Source organism: Ictidomys tridecemlineatus, chromosome 3, assembly GCF_052094955.1.
Source record: "Ictidomys tridecemlineatus isolate mIctTri1 chromosome 3, mIctTri1.hap1, whole genome shotgun sequence".
NCBI lineage: Eukaryota > Metazoa > Chordata > Mammalia > Rodentia > Sciuridae > Ictidomys > Ictidomys tridecemlineatus.
In genome coordinates, this window is record NC_135479.1 from 184637405 (window position 1) to 184659391 (window position 21987).

Consider the following 21987-nt stretch of genomic DNA (forward strand, 5'->3'; position numbering starts at 1 on the left):
CATGGTTTCAGAGTTTCAGTCTGTCATAGGTCAACTCCATTTCTCTGGGCCCAGGATGGAACAGGACTCAACTGCTGAAGGGTGTGGTAGAGAAACATTATTCTTTTGTTCATGGTGGCCAGGAAGCAGGGAGTGAAAGGGGAAGAGGCTGTCTGGAAGATAAGGCCCTGATGGATGACCCACATTCTCCAGTCAAGCCCCATCTGCCTATAGCACCCAGTTGTCTATTCAAACAAAGAAGGACTTACTAGGTTATATCTCTCACAGTGCAATCATTTCATCTCTGAACAATCCTGCATTAACACACAAACTTTGATGGGACACCTCATATCTAAACCATATTAGTAATGTAAAAATTTTTGAAGGGGTTTTGGGGATCAAGCCCAGGATTGCTTTACCACTGAATTATATCCCTAGTCCTTTTTTGCCGCAGTCTGGCTGGGCACAAATCACGAGCCACTGAAGCAGGAACAAACTTTATTTTTGAACTGCAAGAAAAAACCTCACACACGCTCCTGGGGAATCCTCCCGAAAGCCACGCAGCTCCTGCAGGAACCCCCAGCCGGAAATAGCTCCCCGGGAAATCCCTCCTCCTGCACTTTGCCAACCAATGGGAACTCCCGGGAATCCCCGGAAATCCCCATGAGAACTCCAAAATAGCGCAAGAAGTCCAAAATAGCACGAGAACTCAAAAGTAGCGGCAGAGGCGGATATTAATGCCTCGCCTGTCAATCAATACTGTTGGCAAAATGCCCAGGAGCCATACAGACTCGGCTGTGGCTCTCAGCACTTTTAAATTTTTATTTCAGGACAGGGTCTTGCTAAAGTGCCAACGTTGTCTTGAACTTGAAATCTTCCTGTGTTAGCCTCATGAGCAGCTGGGATTACATGTGTGCACTACCATGCCCCACACTAATAATGTAGTTTTTGATTCTCTGGAGCAAAATATACAGCATAGATTATTAGAACTTCAGAAATATAATGTTACAAAGTTTCATTTTGAAGATGACTGTTGTTTGTTTTTCAAAGTAGCAGTAGTCTATTTTAAGCCCTCATATTACAATTTACCTCAATATTATCAGGGTTACTTGTTCTTTGAGTTGGGTAATTGGAGTACTGCATCAAATCCACCAATTGTGGTTAAGTAAGAGTCAGGGAAGCCTACCGTGTTAGTTTTCTGTCACTGTAACAAACATCTGAAATAATTAACTGAAGGAGGAATGATTCATATGGGTTCATGCTTTCAGTCCATGGTTGCTTAACTCTTATCACTTTGGGCCTCAAATGGCACAGTACATTATGGTGGGAATGTGTGACAGAGGATGTCTGTAAACTTCATGGTGACTGGGAAGAAAATAAAAACAAAGGGAGAAAAGTGAGGGGCTGAAATCAGTATTCCCTTAAGGGCATAACTACAGTGACTTAAATTCCTTCTATTAGGCCCTACCTCCCAAAGGTTCTATCACCTCCTACTAGTGCCAGAGGATGACAATAACACCTTCAACATATGGTCTTTCAGGAACATTCAAAATCCAAACTATAGTAGTCACCTGCCTAGACTTTTATTAGATATAGCCAAAATAAGGCAACTCTGCCTTCTCCTTTCTAAATTAGTAAGTTGCCTTGAGCTGGTACCTTTCTAGTGACAAACTTGAAATCATTTTGAACTCATTTAAAATGGACTGCTGTGAATTGATGTGTTAGTTTACTGAGGCTGTCAAAATAAACTGCCACAAATTAAATGGCTTAGAACAACAAAAATGTATTATTTCAGTCTGGAGGCTCAAATAAAATCAAATGTTGTCAGGGCTACACTTCCTGTCAGGCACTAGGGGAGACTCTATTCTTTGTATCTTACAGCTTCTGATGCCTGTAGAGATTTGTTGACTTGTAGCTGCATTACTCCAATCACTGACTTCATGGTCACAGTGCGGTCTCCCCTTTTGTCCCCTCAGAATGCCTCTCTATAGGGCAACTGCCATTGATTTACCACCAACCCAAACAATCAAAGATGACAGTCTTATCTTAAGATCATTAACTTAATTAAATCTTTATTAGAAATAAGGTAATACCCATAGTTCTGGAATGGACACACAGACATATTTTGGAGGATGACCACTCAAGTGACTAAAATAGGTGATGACAGTTGGAGATGTTTTCATCTCATTCAAGTACATTACATAAGGCTATAGTCTGTGGGTTTCTTAATTAAAATTTTATGTGGCAATTTCCCCAAACTTTCCTTGACCCTATTTCCAGGTTCTTTAAAATTGGTATACAATAATGACATAGTCACACCAATGTTTATATTTATAGCAGCTGAATTCACAATAACTAAACTGTGGAACCAACATGGATGCCCATCAATAGATGAATGGATAAAAAGAAACTGTGGAATATACATACAATGGAATATTACAGCATTAAAAGAGAATAAAATATGGCATTTTCAGGCAAATGGATGGAGTTGGGGAATATTATGCTAACTGAAGTAAGCCAATCCCAAAAAACTAAAGGCCAAATGTTTGCTCTGATTAGTGGATGCTAATTTATCATGGGGGGACATGGGAAGAATGGCGGAACTTTGGATTGGGCAAAGGGAGAGCGGGAGGGATTTGCGGGTAGGCAAGATGGTGGAATTAGACATCATTACCCTAGGTACATGTATGATTGCACGAATTGTGCATCTCTACACCATGTACAAGCAGAGAATTGAAATGTTGCACTCCATTTGTGTACAATGAATTGAAATGCACTCTGCTATCATGTACAACTAAGTAGAACAAGTAAAAATAATAAAAACACACACCTCTATATTATCCTTCATATTCATCTTTTTGAATAAATATAAAATAATTCTTAAGATCATGGACTCAGCAAAGGGTTTTCCTGGGTTAAAATCCTGACTCCCACTAAATCTATACCTTATACACTGTTCTCCCACTCTGTGTAACTTTCTCTTAGTTATTAAGAATCTTACACACACACACACACACACACACACACACACACACACACACACGTTAAATACTACCTATACTGTAGAAAGTACTGTATATTATCAACTATAATTCTGAATAATCATTGCAGTCTTCTTTTGGAAAAACTCTATTGACAAACTCAGTTATCCAATCTATTATAAGATTTTTGTGCCTAAAAGCTTCTATAAAAAATTCTAGGAACAATCTAGGATAACTGGAAATTTCAGATATAAAATAATCATCAGAGCTAACATAAAGGCATAAAGAAAGCCTGTAACTTTGAGTGAAATAAAAATTGTCATTTTGCTTGGACAGGTTTGAGACTCAGTGAAATTGTTTCCATTCTAAGGGAGACAACCAGTTACTCAGAGGATTCATTCATGAGTAGGTCACTGGTTCTCCTGTAACTTATGACAGAAGTAATTGAAAATCATTGTCCTTTAAAAACTGTTCAGTACCATCTCAGGAAAACGTTGTTTGCCTCACACTGATTTCCAGGTGGCAAAATTCCCATCACTTGAACACTCACCAATGGTCATCTAAGTAGAAAGGTTAGAAGGGTTGAACAGGTTTCAAGACATAAAGAACTTCTCTTTTCCCAGCATACTCTGAGAAGCTTGGCAGGTACTGAAGGGGAAGAATATCAAGCCCCTGCCTCTGTTGAATTTAATACAGAAAAAAGTGGATGCCATTTTGGAAGCTGGGGAATCAATAGCTGTCTACTTTTTAATGGTTGTGTCAATTTTCTGTCACTGTGAGTAAAATAACTGGCAAGAACAACTTATAGAAGGAAAAGTTTATTTTGGGCTCAGGGTTTCAGAGATTCAGTCCATGGTTGAACAACTCTACTGCTCTGGACCTAAGGTGAGGTAGAATATCATTGCTGAAAGGTGTTGTGGAGGAAATCTGCTCAGCTCATGGCAGCCAGCAAGCAGACAGAATGAGCGTCAGGGAGACAAATCCCTAAGGAAAAGACCCCATTGAAATATCTCCTGTAGCCATGTCTACCAGCCTACAGTTACTACTAGTAGTGCATTCAAATTATTAATCCATCAAATATATTAATCCTCTTATGAGGTTAAAGCTCTCATAATTCAATATTTTCACTTCTGAATATTGCCGTACTGCCTACCACGTGAGATTTTTAGGGAATATCCTGCATCTAAAGCATAACAATTAAATCCTGCATTATATTTTTTGGAGAAATTTAAGAAATCATTTTATATGGTATAATTTCCACCCCATAAAATTCACCTGTCTTAAATGTATAATTCAGCAATTTTTGGTAAGTTTATAAAATCGTGCAATCACTGCTTCATCCATTTTTAGTTCTTTCCATGGAGGAATTTAAAGGAATAAATATCTAATTACTTCTTCAAATAAGATGATATTAATGGGGTGGGGGAAAAGAAGAGGGAGAGAAATAACAGGATTTTAAAATATAATTACTTAAAATTTTAATACAACTCTGTACCATTTGGAGCTGTCATTGTTAAAGTTTTAATTTATAGTCTAATACTATAAATACCTTAATGGATCATATCAAAAGTCTTTCCATATACCATCATCATAATACTTTAACATAATGTCACATATATGGTAAGCACATAAATATTTGCTTTTACATGTTAAGTATTTGATATTAAAAAATAAAATCCATCCCTCATGTGTCTTCCATGTTTAAGTATTCCATATGCAGAATCACTAAATAACTATAAATAAAAGTACAGTGAAATATGAATGTGCATTATGGATATCATGATTTAAAAGCTCTATTTCCTTATTAACTGAATTACATGGCTAATAAGCAACTTTGATATCCTAATACCAGAAGTTCTCAGCCTTGCTGACCTCTACTTACCCTATCCAATCTTAGCTTCATTCAAATATTTACTCTTTGACCTTACACTCAAGATTATTAAGCAATGCCAAACATAAACTAATGATTGGGACATGTACCACTATTTCAGGTGTTTGATGTCCAGTCTCATCTGTGCTTTCCCTATTAATCAGGAATCTATTTGTGTTTTATTTTTTTCTCCTATCTCACCATGTCTTCACACATCCACTACATAGTCCACAGTGCATAAAACAGAAACTATTTCAAGAACTTAGAAATGAACAATGAAGAGTATTATTGATGGGGGTAGTAGTGTGGGTGGACAAACTGAGGGAAGGGCTAGTATTTTCATACAATGTTCCTGTATGGATCAAGAAAAAGATGCTTTCTCTGGGTGCACATATTCCTAAGGACTCATAGATGAAGAGAAGTTTGCAACTTTGTAAAAAGGAAAAGGCTCCGTCTTCAGTGTATGCTCTAAATTGCCTTCTTGGTTTGAGATAGGAGAAATCTGTAGAGTCTCCATATTTATGGTGTTGATTTCAGGAAGGGTTTCTGTTATACAAAATGGCAAAATCACTTGTTAGTTAATGGCACTGGCAAGTTTTATGTGTATATATGTATAAAGAAATAAATATATATATTTCTTTATATAAATACATACACATTTATTTTAGTTGTCGATGGATCTTAATTTTATTTATTTATTTGTATGTGGTGCTGAGAATCAAATCCAGTGCCTCACACGTGCTAGGCAAGTGCTCTGCCACTAAGCCACAACCCCAGCCCTGGCACTGGTAAGTTTCATGGGTAGTTGGATTTAGGAGGAATAGTAAGGGAGATGTAACAGTTTGTTGATTAACCATAATTTTTCTTCCATGTGAATAAAATCACCATTTTAATAATATGTTGAATATAATTTGCTAATGGGGAGCACAATTTAAACAGTGAATCACAATTAGTTGAAGTTTAGTAAAGCTTAAACTATGATAGATATATTCTTTTATGCCAATGGTTTTGTGATAGGCATCTAATCTAGTGGTGGCTAAAGAGATAAAAGGGGTGTGTGATCAACATATGCAAAGTTTTCCTCTTGGTAATCACACATGGGATACACCTTCATTTTTCTTTCCTTTTTATATGGCCTTGTTAGAGAAAGATGCTTAGATCTATGGTAGCCATTTCAGGACCATGTGAAGACAAACATGAGGTTAATGATGAAACCATGGGACTTGGCGCAATTTCAATGACATTATTAAAGACATGAGTGCTATTACTGATCACATTCTTTTTCTCCTTTGTGTTTTCAGATGCCAATTTTTCATTCATGACCACTCTTTGTTTTTAGAAATTACTTCCCTTTTCACTTGTCCAGACTTTGTTCTTAGTCCTTTTATTTTCCTTTATTTTTCTGAATAATGTTCAACTGGGGAAACATCTACTTTAAAAAAGAATATCCAATATTATCATATGTTCTAAAACTCTTTTTTTTGGCATTTTAAAATAGCTTTATTGAAATTTAATTCATATATCAGACAATTCATACAAAGTGTACAACTCAGTATAATTAGTATATTCATAAAACTGAACAACCATAACCATAGTTTTGAAATTTTTCATTAGCACAAGAAGAAGCCTCATATCCATTAGCAGCTACTCTTCATTTTTTTTTCAGCCCTAGGAAGCCAATACTCTTACCTTCTGTTTCTACAGACTTGAATATTCTGCATATTTCATATAAATATTATCATATAATTTGTGGTTTTTGTATGACTGGCCTCTTTGACTTGGCACAAAGTTTTTAAGGTTTATATGTGTTATAGAGGGTATCAATAACGTTTAATTTTATAATGTAAATTACCAGGAAACAAAAACCGACAAAATATTCCTGACTAGTGAGAACACATAAATAGAACCAACAGAACTTCTGAGTAACATGAAACATATCAAAAAGCAGCAGTTACCTCAGATATACTGCAACCCTAATCTTTTGAAATTAAGGATCACTGAATGTAATTATAAGATGAGGTCATATTGGAATAAAGCAGCTCTCCAATCTAATGCAGTCAGTGACCTTATAAAAAGGACACTATGTTAGGCAGCTGCCACTATAATAAATATCTCACATAATCTTCTCATAAAGAGAAAATGTTTGTTTTGGTTTCAGTTTTCAAGATTTAAGTCCATTATCAATTGGCCCTGTTGTTTTTAGGACTGTGGTGAGTCTGCACATTTTGGCAGGAACATGTGGTGGAACTAAACAACTCACCTAATTGTCAGGGAACAAAAGAGATAAAGCTGGTGCTGGGATTCTACTATACTTTTCAAGGGCATGCTCCCAATGACCCAGACTTCCAATTAGGCCTCACATCTTAAAGTGACCACCACTTCCCAATAGTTCCATGTTGAGGGCCAAACTTGGGCCTTGGGAGACTTTGCAGATACAAACTTTAATGAACACCATATGCAAAGATGGGGATACAGGGAGAATGCCACGTGACGATGGAAGCAGATACTGCACTGATGCAACTGTGTACCAAAGACTACAGGACATTATATCACAAGCTGGGAAAGCATAGAACAATTCTCCTTTAGGGTACCCAGAAGGAACCAAACCTGACAAACTGACACCATGACTTCATACTTTTATCTTCCAGAACTAAAATGAAAGGATACATTGGTGGTACTTTATTGCTCCACCCTTAGGAAACTAATACAAACGATAAATGACTACACAATAGTTTAGGCATTCATCATATCATACATTGAAGCTCTCCCCCCCCCCCGCCCCCTCACCACAAGGGATTGAACCCTGGGGCACTTTACTACTGAGCCCCAGCCATAACTCTTTTTAATGTTTTATTTAGAGCTAGGATCTGATGAAGTTGCATAGAACTTTGCTGAGTTGCTGAGGCTGGCTTTGAATTCTCTATCCTCTTGCCTCAACCTCCCAAGGTACTGGGATTACAGGCATGTGCCATCCTGCCCAGCTCAAACTCTTTTTCCATCTTTTTCTCTACTACCCTAGACCAAGCCATCATCTTTTCCTTTAGGTATTATAGTAGCCTCCTAATTTTCTATTTCCATTCTTCTATCATTATAATCCATTTGTCTTATAGAGAATATTAAAAGGATATAAATCAGATCTTATCCATTTCCTGCTCAAAACCCTCCAATAAATTTAGGGCCAATAGGATCAAATGTGTATATATCTCTTGTTAAATTCCTGATACTCACTCTTCTTACTATATATCAGGTGACTAGTTTTTTCTTTCCTTCTTTTCCTTTCTTCATTTCTTTCTGATTAAATCAACTCAATTTCCTTATTATGCATTTTTTTTTTTTTTGCCCCAAATGCTCTTCCTTTTATGGCTACTTCCTTCTTGTCACTACATTTCAGTTTAAATTCAGTTCTGAATAGTCTTCCTTGAGCATCAGGCTTAAACTAGAAATGTTTGCTCAATATTAATGCTGGTGTTCCATACACCATCAGAATTTCAACTAGGACTTGTGTTCACTGCTTAGCTACACCTGAGTAGGTGACTGGCACTCTTCAAAAACTGTACTGAATGGAGAACAAAATAGACTAGATTTTTGCTCTTGTGGAGCTCATCTTCTAAAGTAGATTAATAAATAAAAAACACATAAATTTTGTAAACAGTTGTACAGAAGAGAATGAGTTGAAATAAAGGATTTTGTGGAATCTATTTAGACAACAGAATGAAGACTCTCAGTGATAAACTGACATTTGTTATTTGACCTGAATGAATATTGGGAAGGACTAGCCACAGAGCTCAGGCAAGAGATTTCACAACAGAAAAAATAGCAAGTAAATGATCTCAGAGGCTGCAGAGTTCAGTGAGTTCCAGAAAAGTCAGTGTGACCACACCATAGGGAAGCTGGGGAACAATGAGAAAAGATCTAGAAAGGTAGTCAGGATGGCAGAAAGGATAAGAGATTTTAGGTTGTTTTGGAGATAGTTGTTTAAGATTATGCAAGCCTTGTTAAGGGGCGTTAAGTTTGCAGTTTACAAACTTTGTGTGTTTTGTATTTTACAAACGTTTGCATATTCTTTTTCCTCTGTATGGAAAAAAAAAAAGATATGCTTTAAAGTTGTCCAAGCCCTCCAATCATTCACATTTAGGTCCTCTGTTACTACCTGTATTTTTCAAGACTTTATTAATCTTCACAAAAACTCATTTTAGATATTTCAAAACTTGAAGCCTAAGGCTAGAATTTGCATTGGCTGAGAAATTTTCAAGCCTGTCCAGTTTTCAGGTAAAACTTCGAGTTGCTAGGTCCTATCCTTCTGGTATCCAATTTTGTATTCCTAAAAAAGCATCACTGAACCAAAAGTCAGTCACTTAATAGGAAAGGAAAAAAACAGAAGGAACTTTCCACTTCCAAACTTAAGCCAAAAGAGAGATTTCTTGCTTTATCATTGTTATTTTTGTCAAGAGTGGAATTCTCCACGTCATACCTCATCAAAACTTAATCACTGCAAATCCTGTACATCTATTATCAAAGACAAATGCCTTTTTCTATTTTGGACCATGGGGAATGGGAAAAGTTCTTGTCATGGTTTCAGACAACAGCCTCGGAACACCAAATTATGAGGGGGGTTCTAAAATACACTCTCTTGGTTAAATTCAGGATACATGACAAACTTTGGACAGTCCTATCTCCACTTGACTGTTCCTCTCCCCGTGAATTGAGCTGATTTGTTTGAAACAGCAAACAAATTTTTGTTGTTCTGCCTCAACAAGAAATTCTGAGAAATTAGAGAAGGAAGGTCTCTTTAAAGAAAACCATATACACAGTATCCAGTTGAAGGGAACACTCAGTTGTGCTGCTCAAAGAAAAAAAGCAAAGGGCCTGCTCCGGAACCCCAAATTGGGTAGGGGTAAGGAAGGACAAGGCTGAGCCAAGTCGGCGCGTGACCCGCCTTCTGGGGTGGCCTTAGCCAGCGAAGAAGAGATTGGGGAGAAAAGGGTAAGCCCTCGCAGGCTCCAGGTGCGAGCCGCGTGAGTGGGCGGAGAGCCTGGGCACCTCCTATCCGCTCGGGGCGTGCATCCAGAGACCACCTGCTCGGGCCCTGCTCCTCCCCGTTGGCGGGGGGAGAACGGGCCGGCGGCCGCACTCTGCAGCTATAAAGGGCCCCCGGGCCGCTGCTGCTCGCCTAGGCTCGCCTTCAGCTCCGCCCTCGTAGCCTTTCTCTCGGCTTGAGCTCGCGCTCTCGCGCAGGCCCCACTCGACCCTCTCGGGCCTCGGCTACTCGGGCCTCGGCGGAAGATGGCGGCTCCTGCGGGTTCGGCAACTCCCGCGGCTCCGGCCAAGGGCTCCGAAGCGGCGTTGGCTGCCGCCTTAGCGGACGTGCCTGAATTGGCCCGACTCCTGGAGGTTGACCCGTACCTGAAACCCTTCGCCGAGGACTTCCAGCGCAGGTAACACGCCACCCACCCGCAGCCCGCCTTCCGGGATCTGGCTCGGCGTTCCAGCCGCCGCCACCCTTCCCGTGCGCGCATGCGTGCGCGTGCTGCCCGGCCTCGCTCCAGTCTTCGCCGCTCCCCGCCCCTCCCTCCCGCGGTCTCCGCACGTCCTCCACAGGCAGGAAGCTTGGTGGGCGTGGTATCCTGTACGCTCTGGCTGTGGCATTTAGTGGTTTCCCCAAGTTGTGCGTGACCGTCCTGACCCTGGGAGTGGATGCTGAAGCTCCAAAGGAACTTGACTCGTCTCCCCCCTTTCCAGTCAGCTGCTTGCGCCATAGCGGACGTGTTTGGCTTCCAGCGCTCCTTTCCGCCTGTGCTGCGGGTTTCGTCACTTTGTTAACCGCTCGCTTGTTCCTCCGAACGGGTGCGGACCCGACTCGCGATTTGTGTAATTGCGTATTTAAAACCTTCTAGTTCACTTCATAGCAAATATTGGGATTTTATCTCCCAGAGGATTTTTCAAAGAAAGATACTATAGATTTTCCCGTTACTATTCCACTTCTTAGGGAAGATCAAGCCTATCTCGATCACTTTTTAACTCTTGGATAGTGATTGTACAGCACACTCGTCATGCTTCACACTGCCGCCAGACTTCTTGGGGTCCATTCAGGATGCTTTAATATAGCGTCATGCTTATCCTATTTCATTGGTTTCCCACAAATAAGTAGAATTTAGTAATTCTAATCAGCCAAATTCAAAAAGGTCTCCTTTGTAAAATTAGAATAGTAGTTACGTTCCTTCGTGAGGTAAGCCTATTATTTTTTAGTGGTTTCTGCTCTTTAAGCAGAGCCACTGCAAGATGAAAACTTGCAACAGCATATACACAAGTAATTTAAGTCATAGGAAACATCTAGCAAGTTGGTGACATGAAGCAGCATTGACAGTAATCAAAATGGGTTGATTGTGAGTTTTAACAAGCACAGAGTCTTAGCATCGTCACCATATTACCTGAGTTAAGTCTAATCACAGAAACTCATGAGCAAAAAGCTACTCTAGAGATTGTAAGGAGACTGAAGTTGTACACATCTCATTCTGGAGTTTTTATATCGTCATGAATAAGCCCCCTTGAAAGTAGCCTTGTTGAGCTGTTGAACTCATCAGATGATTATGCCTTTATATAAAAGCAATGGGGAGCAGTCCCCTGAAATTGCTTTCAGAATATGCAGTATAGGCTCTCAAAGAGTGCACATAATCTTTAGAGTTGAAGACTGGTTTCAATTTACAAATAGTTAAAAAGAAAAAAAGGTAAAAGAAAGTGATTAAAAAATGTAGACTCTGTTTTATAAATTGTTCCTTAAGACATTCTAGGGTCTGAGGGTATAGTTCATTGATAGAGTGTTGTTTTGGCATGCCCAAGGCCCTGGGTTTAATCCCCAGCATTGGCAGAATTTTTTTTCCCCCTAAAAGAAAACATGGGGAATGTTTTTCTTCTCTGTCCTCCCATTTTAAATGGTCAGGAACAAACTTCTTTTGTCAAGGGTTTCTTTCATGAAACTCCTTTGGGATTGAAGTAATTATAATCATCTCTCATGGTTTGTTAAATCTAATGAGGAGGACAAAGGCCAAAATAAATAAGGGTTCTTGGTAAAAAGAACTGGTCCAATGGGTCCTTCTAAGCCTCACTCTGACCTGGATTCTGCTTTTGTTTTAGGTTGAGTAATTGCCATTTTCTAGCAAACATGTTCCATTTAGGCATAGCAAGTAGCAATTTGGCATTGGTAACTTTAAATTGTTAATAGTGGAAGAATAAGAAAATTCCTCCTTCAAAGACTGATTGTTCTACTTATTGATCTGTTAGAATGTGTCCCTTCCAAAATTCAGTGTTGCCAATGTGATGTAAAAGCGGTGGGACTTTTATTAGTATGTGATGAGGATATAAGGACTCCTCCCTTATGAATGGGATTAAGGCCCTTAAAAAAAAAAAAAGCCTTCCTCCAGCTTTTCCTCCTTTTGCCCTTCAATCATGTAAGGCCACAGCATTCCTTTCCTTTGGAGGGTGCAGCTTCAAGGTGCCTTCTTGGAAGCAGAGAACACTACTTCCCTGACAGCAGAACCTGCTGATCTCTTGTTCTTACATGTTCCAGTCTCCAGAACTGTGAGAAAATAAATTTGTGTTTTTTAATAAATTATCAAGTTTCAGGTATTTTGTAGTAGCAGTATACAAATAGACTAAATTTGTTATATTTCCTCTTCATTCCTGTAACCCACTTAGGCAGTGTGTTCTTGGCTTAACACAGATATACTACCAATTGACCATTTAAGTCCAAAGTATGCTTACTAAGGAGCAAAGAAAAATTGAGGTACAAACAACAATATATAAGAATGGTGAAGAGGTGAGCAATTTCTTCTCATTGATGGACCATCATCCTTGTGCAGCCAGCATTTCCTCATTTGAAATTGGGTTGGATCTGTTTGTTGCTCTTTTCACCTTCTCTATGTTAAGAATTCTGAAATGTGGAGGATTAGTGAGTTACTCTGTGCTATAAAATAAAATTACTACATGATTAGTACCTCCATGATTGTCTCATGGATTGGCTACTTAATATGACATTTCCACTTAGCTCTTTTGCATTTGCTTTTTAACCTGCAGTTTATGCTGCAGTTTTTTGTTGTCATACTTTCAAAATCCTAGTGCTTTAAAACAACATTTAATTGTCCCCATATTATATGCCATCATGAGTAAGCCAAAGGGCTGTTGTCACAGTAGATAAGGACCTAGGCTTATGAAAGGTTTGTTTTGAAACATGCTTCTACAATGGGTAGTGGCAGGAAATAGAGAATAGGTTGAACTATGCATTTTTTTTCTTAAAGCTTTTGCCTTTCTGTTGGTAAATTACATTGACTGGTGCAGGTCAGCTTGCCATGCGGGTGGAACAAAGGACCAATTTTGGAGAACATTATTCAGAACAATATGATTGAAATAATGCTAATTTATATGTTCTGTTTAAATTTTATATAGGACTTCCATACATATTATATTTCATGCTCATAACAAAACCACGAGGTAGTCAGGTTAGGCATTTTTTTCTTTCACAGGTGAAGAAAATGAGATTTGATCAGGTGCCTGGCATGAATTCACATGGCTTGTAAGTGCTTCAGCTGGGATTAATTTTTACTAAAAGCTTCCCCAACAAGTTCACAAACAACTTCTTGATAGTTTAATGGATACCTCTCTCTCTTTTTTTTTTTTTTTTTAAGCATTGTACATGTGTATCACTTTGTGGTTCCTTGAAGCCATGGTTTTCCTTTTCTTCCATTATCATTGAGGTTTCTCCTCAGCTTTTTTCAGACCATTTAGTGTGAGATGCTCAGGGCTCTTCCCTAGGTTTTTTGAGTATTTCTGCTTAATATATTTAACCTAGAAATTTTTACTATCCTGTGGATTCCATTTTCTGAGGATACCCTCCATCTGTTTTCATTTCAGATCTTTCTCCTAATCTCAGGAATATTAATAAACACCTTTATTTCAATGTCCTGAAAGTACAACGCTCAATATGTATAAAATTGAACTTAAAGTTTTTCATTCCAAACGTGTTTGGCCCTTTATACCCTCTGTCAGTGCATGGTATCCTCAATTACCAATTGATCAAGCCTGAACATGAAGACATCTTCTTAATTACTTCTCTCTCTCCATTTGAGTCTCTTCTGTTGTAGCTCCTCATTCAAATATATACTATTCTTCATTCTTACTGTTATCCTGTTTGAAGTAGCTACCATATCTAGCCTGGTTTAAAAAAACAGCCTTATAGCTATTACTTTGTTTTTGAATCTTTACCCTGCCCTACTCACTCCACTCATCTTTACTCAAAAACAGTAATTAGAATGAACTTGGAAATAGGTAAATCTGAGCCTGATGTTCTTTTGCTTAAATCCTTTCAGTTCTTCATTTCCCTTTTGGTACAGTCCATATTCCTTCTCATGACTTCCAAAGGGTCTATTTTCTAGATTCTTTGTGGACTTTTTCAGCTTCATCTTTGCATCTTCCCTCTTGTTCTGTACTATCTAACCAGAGGTGAGTTGGGGGACATACTGTAAGGTGCACTAAAATATCACTAAAATAAATCAGACATGTGATATACATTTTCTATATATAATCCTTTATCCTTGAATATTGCCAATTTTAATTTCTTATGTATTTCTCCCAAGAAGTTGGGAGAGGTCTAAAAAAAATTACTGAATAAATATCAAGACAAAACAAGAATTAAAGAAATTTTCTGGTCTTTATTGATACAGTGACTGTGTCTCAGCTTAGGAGTGAATTAATAAATGAACCTTTTTCTGTGTTTTTTTTATATTAATATAAAATAATTTGCCCTATAAAATACATCTTTAATGAATGTGTGAAAAATATCAGGTTGTGCCAATATATTGTCGCTTTTCTGGATGCCACAGATTTAGTCTTGCCTTGGGTCTAGATAGTCTTGCTTTTGTAGATACTGTGATCTCTGCTTGATGCATTCATTGCTTCTATCCCATGCTAAGTTCCTATACATGCTTCTGGACATGGCTTGCAGATATGTTGTATGCCTTCCTTGACTTCTCTCTATCCATAAGGTTTAAAATGGGGAAAAGAGGTTTTGTGAACTCAAGTGTGTTAAGTGTTACAGTTATAGTGAGGCTCTGTACTTAGTTGGAAATAAGAATATTTTTTACATTGGTATTTAATTAGAATTGGAAAGTAATTTGGATTTGGTGTGTCAGCAATTATATTAATTGGTTCTCACTGCATAGAAGTTTTAAATGATAGCTTAGCACCAGGCTAGGTTGTAGGCTCTGAAGAAGGTCAAATGTCTGTGATTTAAGAAAACAAGGAAGAATCTGAATATTATGAGACCTATGTGATGTGCTCTTCTGTTGCCCTTAGCAGCTGAATTCTGTACTAATTCCAGAGTCATTCCTGGATTCTCTGCAGCAGTGGTCAAAAGGCTGTACCTCTTCTCATTTTCAAAGGGCCTTAAAATGACTTTATGGAACATTCTGATTTAGTTTTAGCTCTGGCCTTCTGTGCCACTGTCACTTCTGTGGAGAAGAGACTCTTTAAAAAAAAAAAAAAATATATATATATATATATATTTGTAGTTGGATATAATACCTTTATTTATTTATTTTTAGGTGGTGCTGAGGATCGAACCCAGCACCTTGCACATGCTAGGATGCTAGGTAAGGGCTCTACCTCTGAGCCACAACCCTAGTCCCCCCAAGAAGTAACTCTTCAAGTGATAACTTCTTAGAGGATTCTTTTTAGCTTTCACCATGCTGGGTCCTAGTTAGTCAGTGAGATGATAATACAGTCCTGTGAAATGTGCTACAGTTTTAGACTGATCAGTGTCTCATGCTGTTGTTATTTGTAATTGTGCATTATAGGTATTAAAGAAAAACATGAAAGTGTTTTCTTAAAGAATTGCTGCTACCACATACCTTTTTTTCTAAAGTCAGCTTATTTTTTTTTTTTTAACTTAAGAATAGATTCTCTTCTTGTGGTAATGTCTGCTCATCAGTATATGTTCACCACTGTTTTTAATCCAGAGTTCTTTTGTGTTTAATACCAAAAAAGAGCCCCATTCAGTTTTGTGTTTAGGGGAAATGTGACAAAAGGAAAATTCCACATTAAACTCATGTTATTGTACAACTTACATTCATTGATTTATTATACGTTTTCATTGCAGATTACTTAACATTGTTTGTTATGATGACTAACCTGTAAAACTAATTTTTTTCATATTTAAATGATTAGAATTACTTAGGCTCTAAATTTAGTTTTATCACATATACAATGAAGAAAAATATTGCTGAATGCTTATGTTACAAAGTATAACAGAAAGACAAGGATTGAATTTTGGCTTTCATAACTGTCAAATAGCTTTGAGTTCAAGGGTAAATTAATCAACCTCTGTGAACTTCATTTTTTCCCTTGGTAAAAGATGGACAGAACTTTCTAGCGTATCTTGAAAACTATAGCTACTTGTAAAGATGCTCAGTAAATAATAATTTGATGATAAGTACTATTAACTTTTCAGTTTGAATATTTACTAGAATTTACTCTTCAGATGATTTTATTTTCTTTAATGCTATATACTGAAATCAAACATCTTCTAAATACTATGACTACAAATCCTCACAACTCTGTTTTGTTGGTTAACCATGTCCTTACTTCAGGGGGTTCCTTCTTTTTGCTGTAGAAATGATTGTATGAATGAGTTAAGGTGGATGGTAGTTTTAATCATGATCTAATAGAGAAGGAAAATAATATGTTTAAACTTTGATCCTTAATTTGGATAGGAAATGATAAGGCAATTGCCAGTTTACTATAAGTTGAAGGCAAGATGAGTCCTGGGATATAATGAGCACAAAGCTCTTTTATTGAGAGAGGTAAATGCTAGCCTGCAGAAATTCAAAATCACTTTCTCTTGATCTTCCTTTTCTGTCTTTTCTCTTCTTTCATCTGACTGCTAAGTGTTCATATTCTTGAGCATCAAACAGCTGTAGGGATTTTCTTTCTCCTGAACTCTGTATGGTTAGAAGAATGGTCATACTGGGTTTACTAATAGCAGGAATAACTTTGAAAATAAAACTTAATGTGGAAGAAGAAAAAATATATAATATCAAGTTAAAAGTTTGAACATGAACGAATTATTTCAGTACGGTGTGAACTTGTGACATATGACATACTAATAAGAAAAAATGAAATCTGTCTTTTCTTCTTTTGATATTTGATGATTTATTTTCCATGGATTTGATTTTTGGCATAAGAAGCATACAGAAAAGTAATGAAATATTCATATTATTTTAATAGATCTATTGAACCATTGATTATTGAACCATCAAGTAAAATGAGACATAATCTTTGAGGAGATTCACTAGTTCTACAATACAAAGTATGATATTTAGAATCCACATCTGTATGTGTACTTCTTGCATAGGTAAATTTTAAGTTTTATAAATATTCAACAAATAAGAATTAGCAATTTGTGTCAATGTTACTCAGTATACCTAATTTATTTTCATATTCATAAATAATAAGTTCCTATCCACAGGTTATATTTAGTTATGAATAGGTGCATAATACCCATATGCATGTTGTTAAAAAAACCTCAATAACATCACTTTTACATTTAGATTCTAACATACTCTCAACAGAAAATCTTGCAAACTGAATTATAGAAAGAAAAGTTTGTGTTGTTAACTTTTTGAATAAAGTAAAAGTAAGTGGATTGGGCTGTAGCATGGATCCATACATCTTTATTCTTCTGCTCTATTATCCTTAGCATGCAGTCTCTATTCTTAAGACAAGAGGATAACTGAACACAGGTTGACACCAGATCCATGTTCCTAGCAGGAACATTTGTGAATTTACTAGAGTGTTCCAAGCATGTTAATTTCTCATAACAATATCTAGTTCTTTCTGATTACAGATTATTAACCAGAAGTGTCCCATTGTCATCTGTAACTGAAAGTGAGCCTGCATTACCATGGCTCAAACATATCTTCCTAAGAGTATTTCCTTTTGCAGGACTCTTTGCTTTTAAGAGGAGGCCTCATTTGTCTAAAGATGAAAAGTTCCAGCAAGACTAGGTAATAGACCTTCAACATCACATGTATGTACAGATTTTTCTGAGTAGAGTCCAGGTACTTCCACTTTTTCAGGGAGAGGTCCACAGCCATATTACTTAATATCACTAACCCCTAAGTCATTGCTTTTGCTTTGCTAGATCTGATTTTTTTTTTTTTTTTTTAATATTCCTTTCTTCAGGGATTTACAGAGCTTTTTCACTGTGCTGTCCCAAAATGAGTTGATCTGATCTCTGATTACTTGGCACCATGTCTTGGGAGGCTCCATTGTCTTCTTTTTTTTTCTTTTCTTTTTTTAAATTTCTTAGATTGCCTAATCTTAATATTTTGACAAGAAATCAATTTGTTAATTTCTAATTATTTTTCCATCTATCTTGGACTTATGAAAAACAGCATTGAAGTTATTTGGAGAATAGAATCTTTGTGGAATTACCAAGAAAAAGAGAACTAAATTAAAGATGTCAATTTACGCTTAGACTTTAAGACATAAACTGTGTTTTGTTATCTACATGCAAGCTTTTGAGACTTTAACGTTATTTATATATTTCTATGATTTCTTTTTAAAGCCCAAGATGTATATGTAGTTGCAGTTAGAACTGTCATTCTTCAGAATATGCCCACCACAAACTTTTCATACAAATAAAGGATTATCATTATAGGCAAGTTGGGTTTTGTCTTTGACAGTAGGACTAAGGGCAATTTGTAAAAGAATATCATTCGTGGGTTTTTTTTTCCTTTGAAGAAAATGTATTTATATTTTATACATAAAGACTTCACATTTGACTAGTTCCAAATATTGAAATTATTCAGTGATTTCACAGTTAATTATATTTGACTAGAAAATTAATGTCTATTGAGTACCTACTGTGTGCCAATAACTCATATATTTTACTCCACCTATTTATACATATTAGTAAACCCTTTTAACAGTTGACAAAATAAATACTTAATTTTTTTTTTATAAGAGCAAGTTTAATTTATTTGTTTTTGCATTTGACAAAATACAACATCCTTTTATGTTCAAAACACTAGAAAAACTAGGGATAATAGGAACATATCTTTTGTAAAAGCTATCTTTGCTAAGCCCAAGGTCAACATTGTTCTAAATGGAGAAAAATTGAAGGCATTCCTTTAAAAACTGGAACATGACAGGGATGCCCTCTTTCATCACTTCTATTTGATATAGTTCTTGAAACACTGGCCAGAGCAATTAGACAGATGAAAGAAATTAAAGGGATACACATAGTAAAAGAAGAATTCAAGTTGGCAGTATTTGTTGATGTTATGATTCTATATCTAGAAGATCCTAAAAGTTCCACCAGAAAACTTCTAGAACTAGTAAATGAATTCAGCAAAGTAGAAGGATGTAAAATCAACACCCATAAATCAAAGGCATTTTTATACATCAGTGATAAATCCACTGAAAGAGAAATTAAGAAACTACCCCATTCACAATAGCCTAAAAAAATAAAATAAAATACTTGGGAATCAAACTAACAAAAGAGGTGAAAGACTTCTACAATGAAAACTACAGAACACTAAAGAAAGAAATTGGAAAAGACCTTAGAAGATGGAAAGATCTCCCAGAATCTTGCATAGCCACAATTAACATGTTCAACATGGTCCAACTACCAAAAGCATCATTTATTTTTGATGTCAGAAGATTAATGTTGTGTCTGGAATTATATTAGTTTTTTTTTCTAAGAGGTAAGGGGTCTAGCATGCATTATCATTCCATATTACTATTTAGAGATTATGAGTAATGTCTGAGTTACTGTTGCTTTTTAATTATTTTAACTCTTCTATGAGGAGGACTGGTTATTATTCCAGAATTCTGATGTTTCACGAATGAGTTAAAGGTTTGGATTTTATTTTTTCTCTCTGAGCTCTTATCTTTCTGTATTCAAAAATTCTTGGTACTTTTGTTTGCATATTTGTTTTTTGTTTATGCCTGACTCCTCTTCTATCCTCTTGACCTTTTCAGTTGGCAGTTTTGTTTTGTGTGTTTAAGTTGTACTTAAAAGTGAGATGCATGTAGTGCAACTAGCAGGCCTCTTTTTGCTTTACTTCTTCAACATGACTTTTATTAAAAATAATACACTATGTATCCACTATTAAGCAAAGCTCTAATCACAAATATAACACATAGGCAGAAATGTATGCATAGAAATACAAGTGTATCAAAATTGAGGGTTGATTGCAGCAGGTTTAAAGTGCTTTTTAGTCAGAGACCATTTAAAAATATGGTGGAGATTGTTTTGAGAATTGCAAATTGTGTTTAAAAACAGTATCATTTTGAAATAATTATAGAATCATAAGGAGTTGCAAAACGAATACAGAGAAGGCTCTTGTACCTTTCCTTAAACTTGCCCCTGTGGTAATACCTTGCATAACTGTAGTGTGGTATCAAAATCAGGAAATTGACATTTGTACAATTTACAGAGCTCATTCAGCTATCTTCAGTTTTTACTGAAGTGTCAACACTTCTTTATAGTTTTATTCAATGTATATGTTAACATAACTTAATGGGGGTGATGGTCAGCATCTCATTTGGGGGTTCTTCTTCCTGCTAAGGAGGGTGTAAGCCACCTGGAAATTTAATGTCTAAATTAATTAGTGAAGAGCAAAACACAAATAGTCAGAAATATATTTACATAAAGCAGAGCCCTTGATAGATCTAGTCCATATGGGTGCTGGAACTAGATAAAGGAAAGATGGCCCTGTGGTTTATTTAAGGAGGTACATCAAAGGCAGGGATAGGGTTTCAAGGGCGGAATCTTGCTTTGTGATGTCTTGCAGTTAGGACATTGATTGGCACCTTGGCAGGTCAGATCCATCCCAGGTGCTGTGTGGGATCTTTGGCAGAACTTGAGGGGGAAGTTCACCTGCATCACAGGATCTATCCTTGTGGGGGTGCCACAGGAAGTTCCCAAAGCCAGACTTACTTCTTCACTATTCTACAATGCACAACAAAGTCCACACACAGCCCATGGATGGCTTGTGACAATAACAGTCACCACTCTTCATACTATCACTCTACTCCAGTCCCTAACTTTGATAACTGCTATCTTGGTTTCCATCTCTCTAATTTTTTCATCTTACAGGTATTATATACATTAAATCATATATAAGCTTTTGAGATTGACTTTGTTCTCTCTTTCAGCATAATGTCCTTGAGGTCTGTACTAGTTACACATAGCAATAGTATGTTCCTTTCTGTCACAGCAGTATTCTGTTGATGAATGTACCATCTATTTAGTTTGTTAATTTACCTGTTAAAGGAAATTTAGATCGTTTCTAGATTTTGTTTTTTGGGGAATATTACAGTAAAACTTAGATATGAATATTTATGTGCAGATCTTACATCTCTAAAATAAATGCCCAGAAAATAATGGCTGGCTTAAGTGGTAACTGTATATTTAGTGTTATAAGAAATTGTCAACTATTTTCTACAGTATCTGTACTATATTGTATACCACAAGCAATGTATAAATGACCCAGTTTATCTGTATCCCTGCCAGCACATCCTATAATCACTGTCTTTTTTTTCTTTATTTTAGCTATTCTAATAGGTGTGTAGTGATATGTCATCATGGCTTTTAAATGCATTTTTCTTATAACTATGCTGAAAATTGTTTTAACATGTTATTTGCCATCTTTATACCTTTTATTTTGTGTGTGTGTGTGTGTGTGTGAAATGTGTGTGTCTTTCACCAATTCTCCAACTGGATTCATTTTTCTTTGTTTTAAGAATTCTTTATATATTCTAAGTCCTTTGCAGATATTTACTCCTAGACTTAGCTTGTCCATCATCTAAACAAGTTCTTTCATAAAAGCAATTGTTTTTAATTTTATTGAAGTCCAATTTTTAAATTCTCTTCTTGGGTGGATTATGTATTTGTTGCCATGTCTCAAAGCCCTTTGCCTGACTCTAGGATTGGAAGATTTTTTTCCCTAATGTTTTCTTGTAAATTTGTTTTTGTTTCATATTGTGTTCCATTTTTACTTAATTTTTGTATAACTTTTGAGGTTTCACTTTTATTTTACTGCCTATGTGTGTGATTCTCTTCAAAGATTATGAACTGACAGCTTTCATTGGGAAGCCACC

At 36.5% G+C, this 21987-nt stretch overlaps 1 protein-coding gene and 1 long non-coding RNA gene across 2 annotated transcripts in view; one reads left to right on the forward strand and one right to left on the reverse strand.

Annotated features, from left to right (window-relative positions):
- Nucleotides 1-5092: 5092 nt before the first annotated feature.
- On the reverse strand, nucleotides 5093-10388 carry LOC144376456 (uncharacterized). The gene is made up of 2 exons (XR_013436959.1): nucleotides 10234-10388; nucleotides 5093-5376 (listed from the first exon to the last, which is right to left on the reverse strand). It is a non-coding gene; the product is annotated as an uncharacterized LOC144376456 (long non-coding RNA).
- The window catches only part of Gbe1 (1,4-alpha-glucan branching enzyme 1), a 267265-nt gene continuing 255113 nt past the window's right edge, over nucleotides 9836-21987 (forward strand). The window contains exon 1 of the mRNA XM_078044433.1: nucleotides 9836-10265. Coding sequence (XP_077900559.1) covers nucleotides 10114-10265 — 152 coding nt within the window. The 5' untranslated portion in view covers nucleotides 9836-10113. The remainder of the gene's footprint in view (nucleotides 10266-21987) is intronic.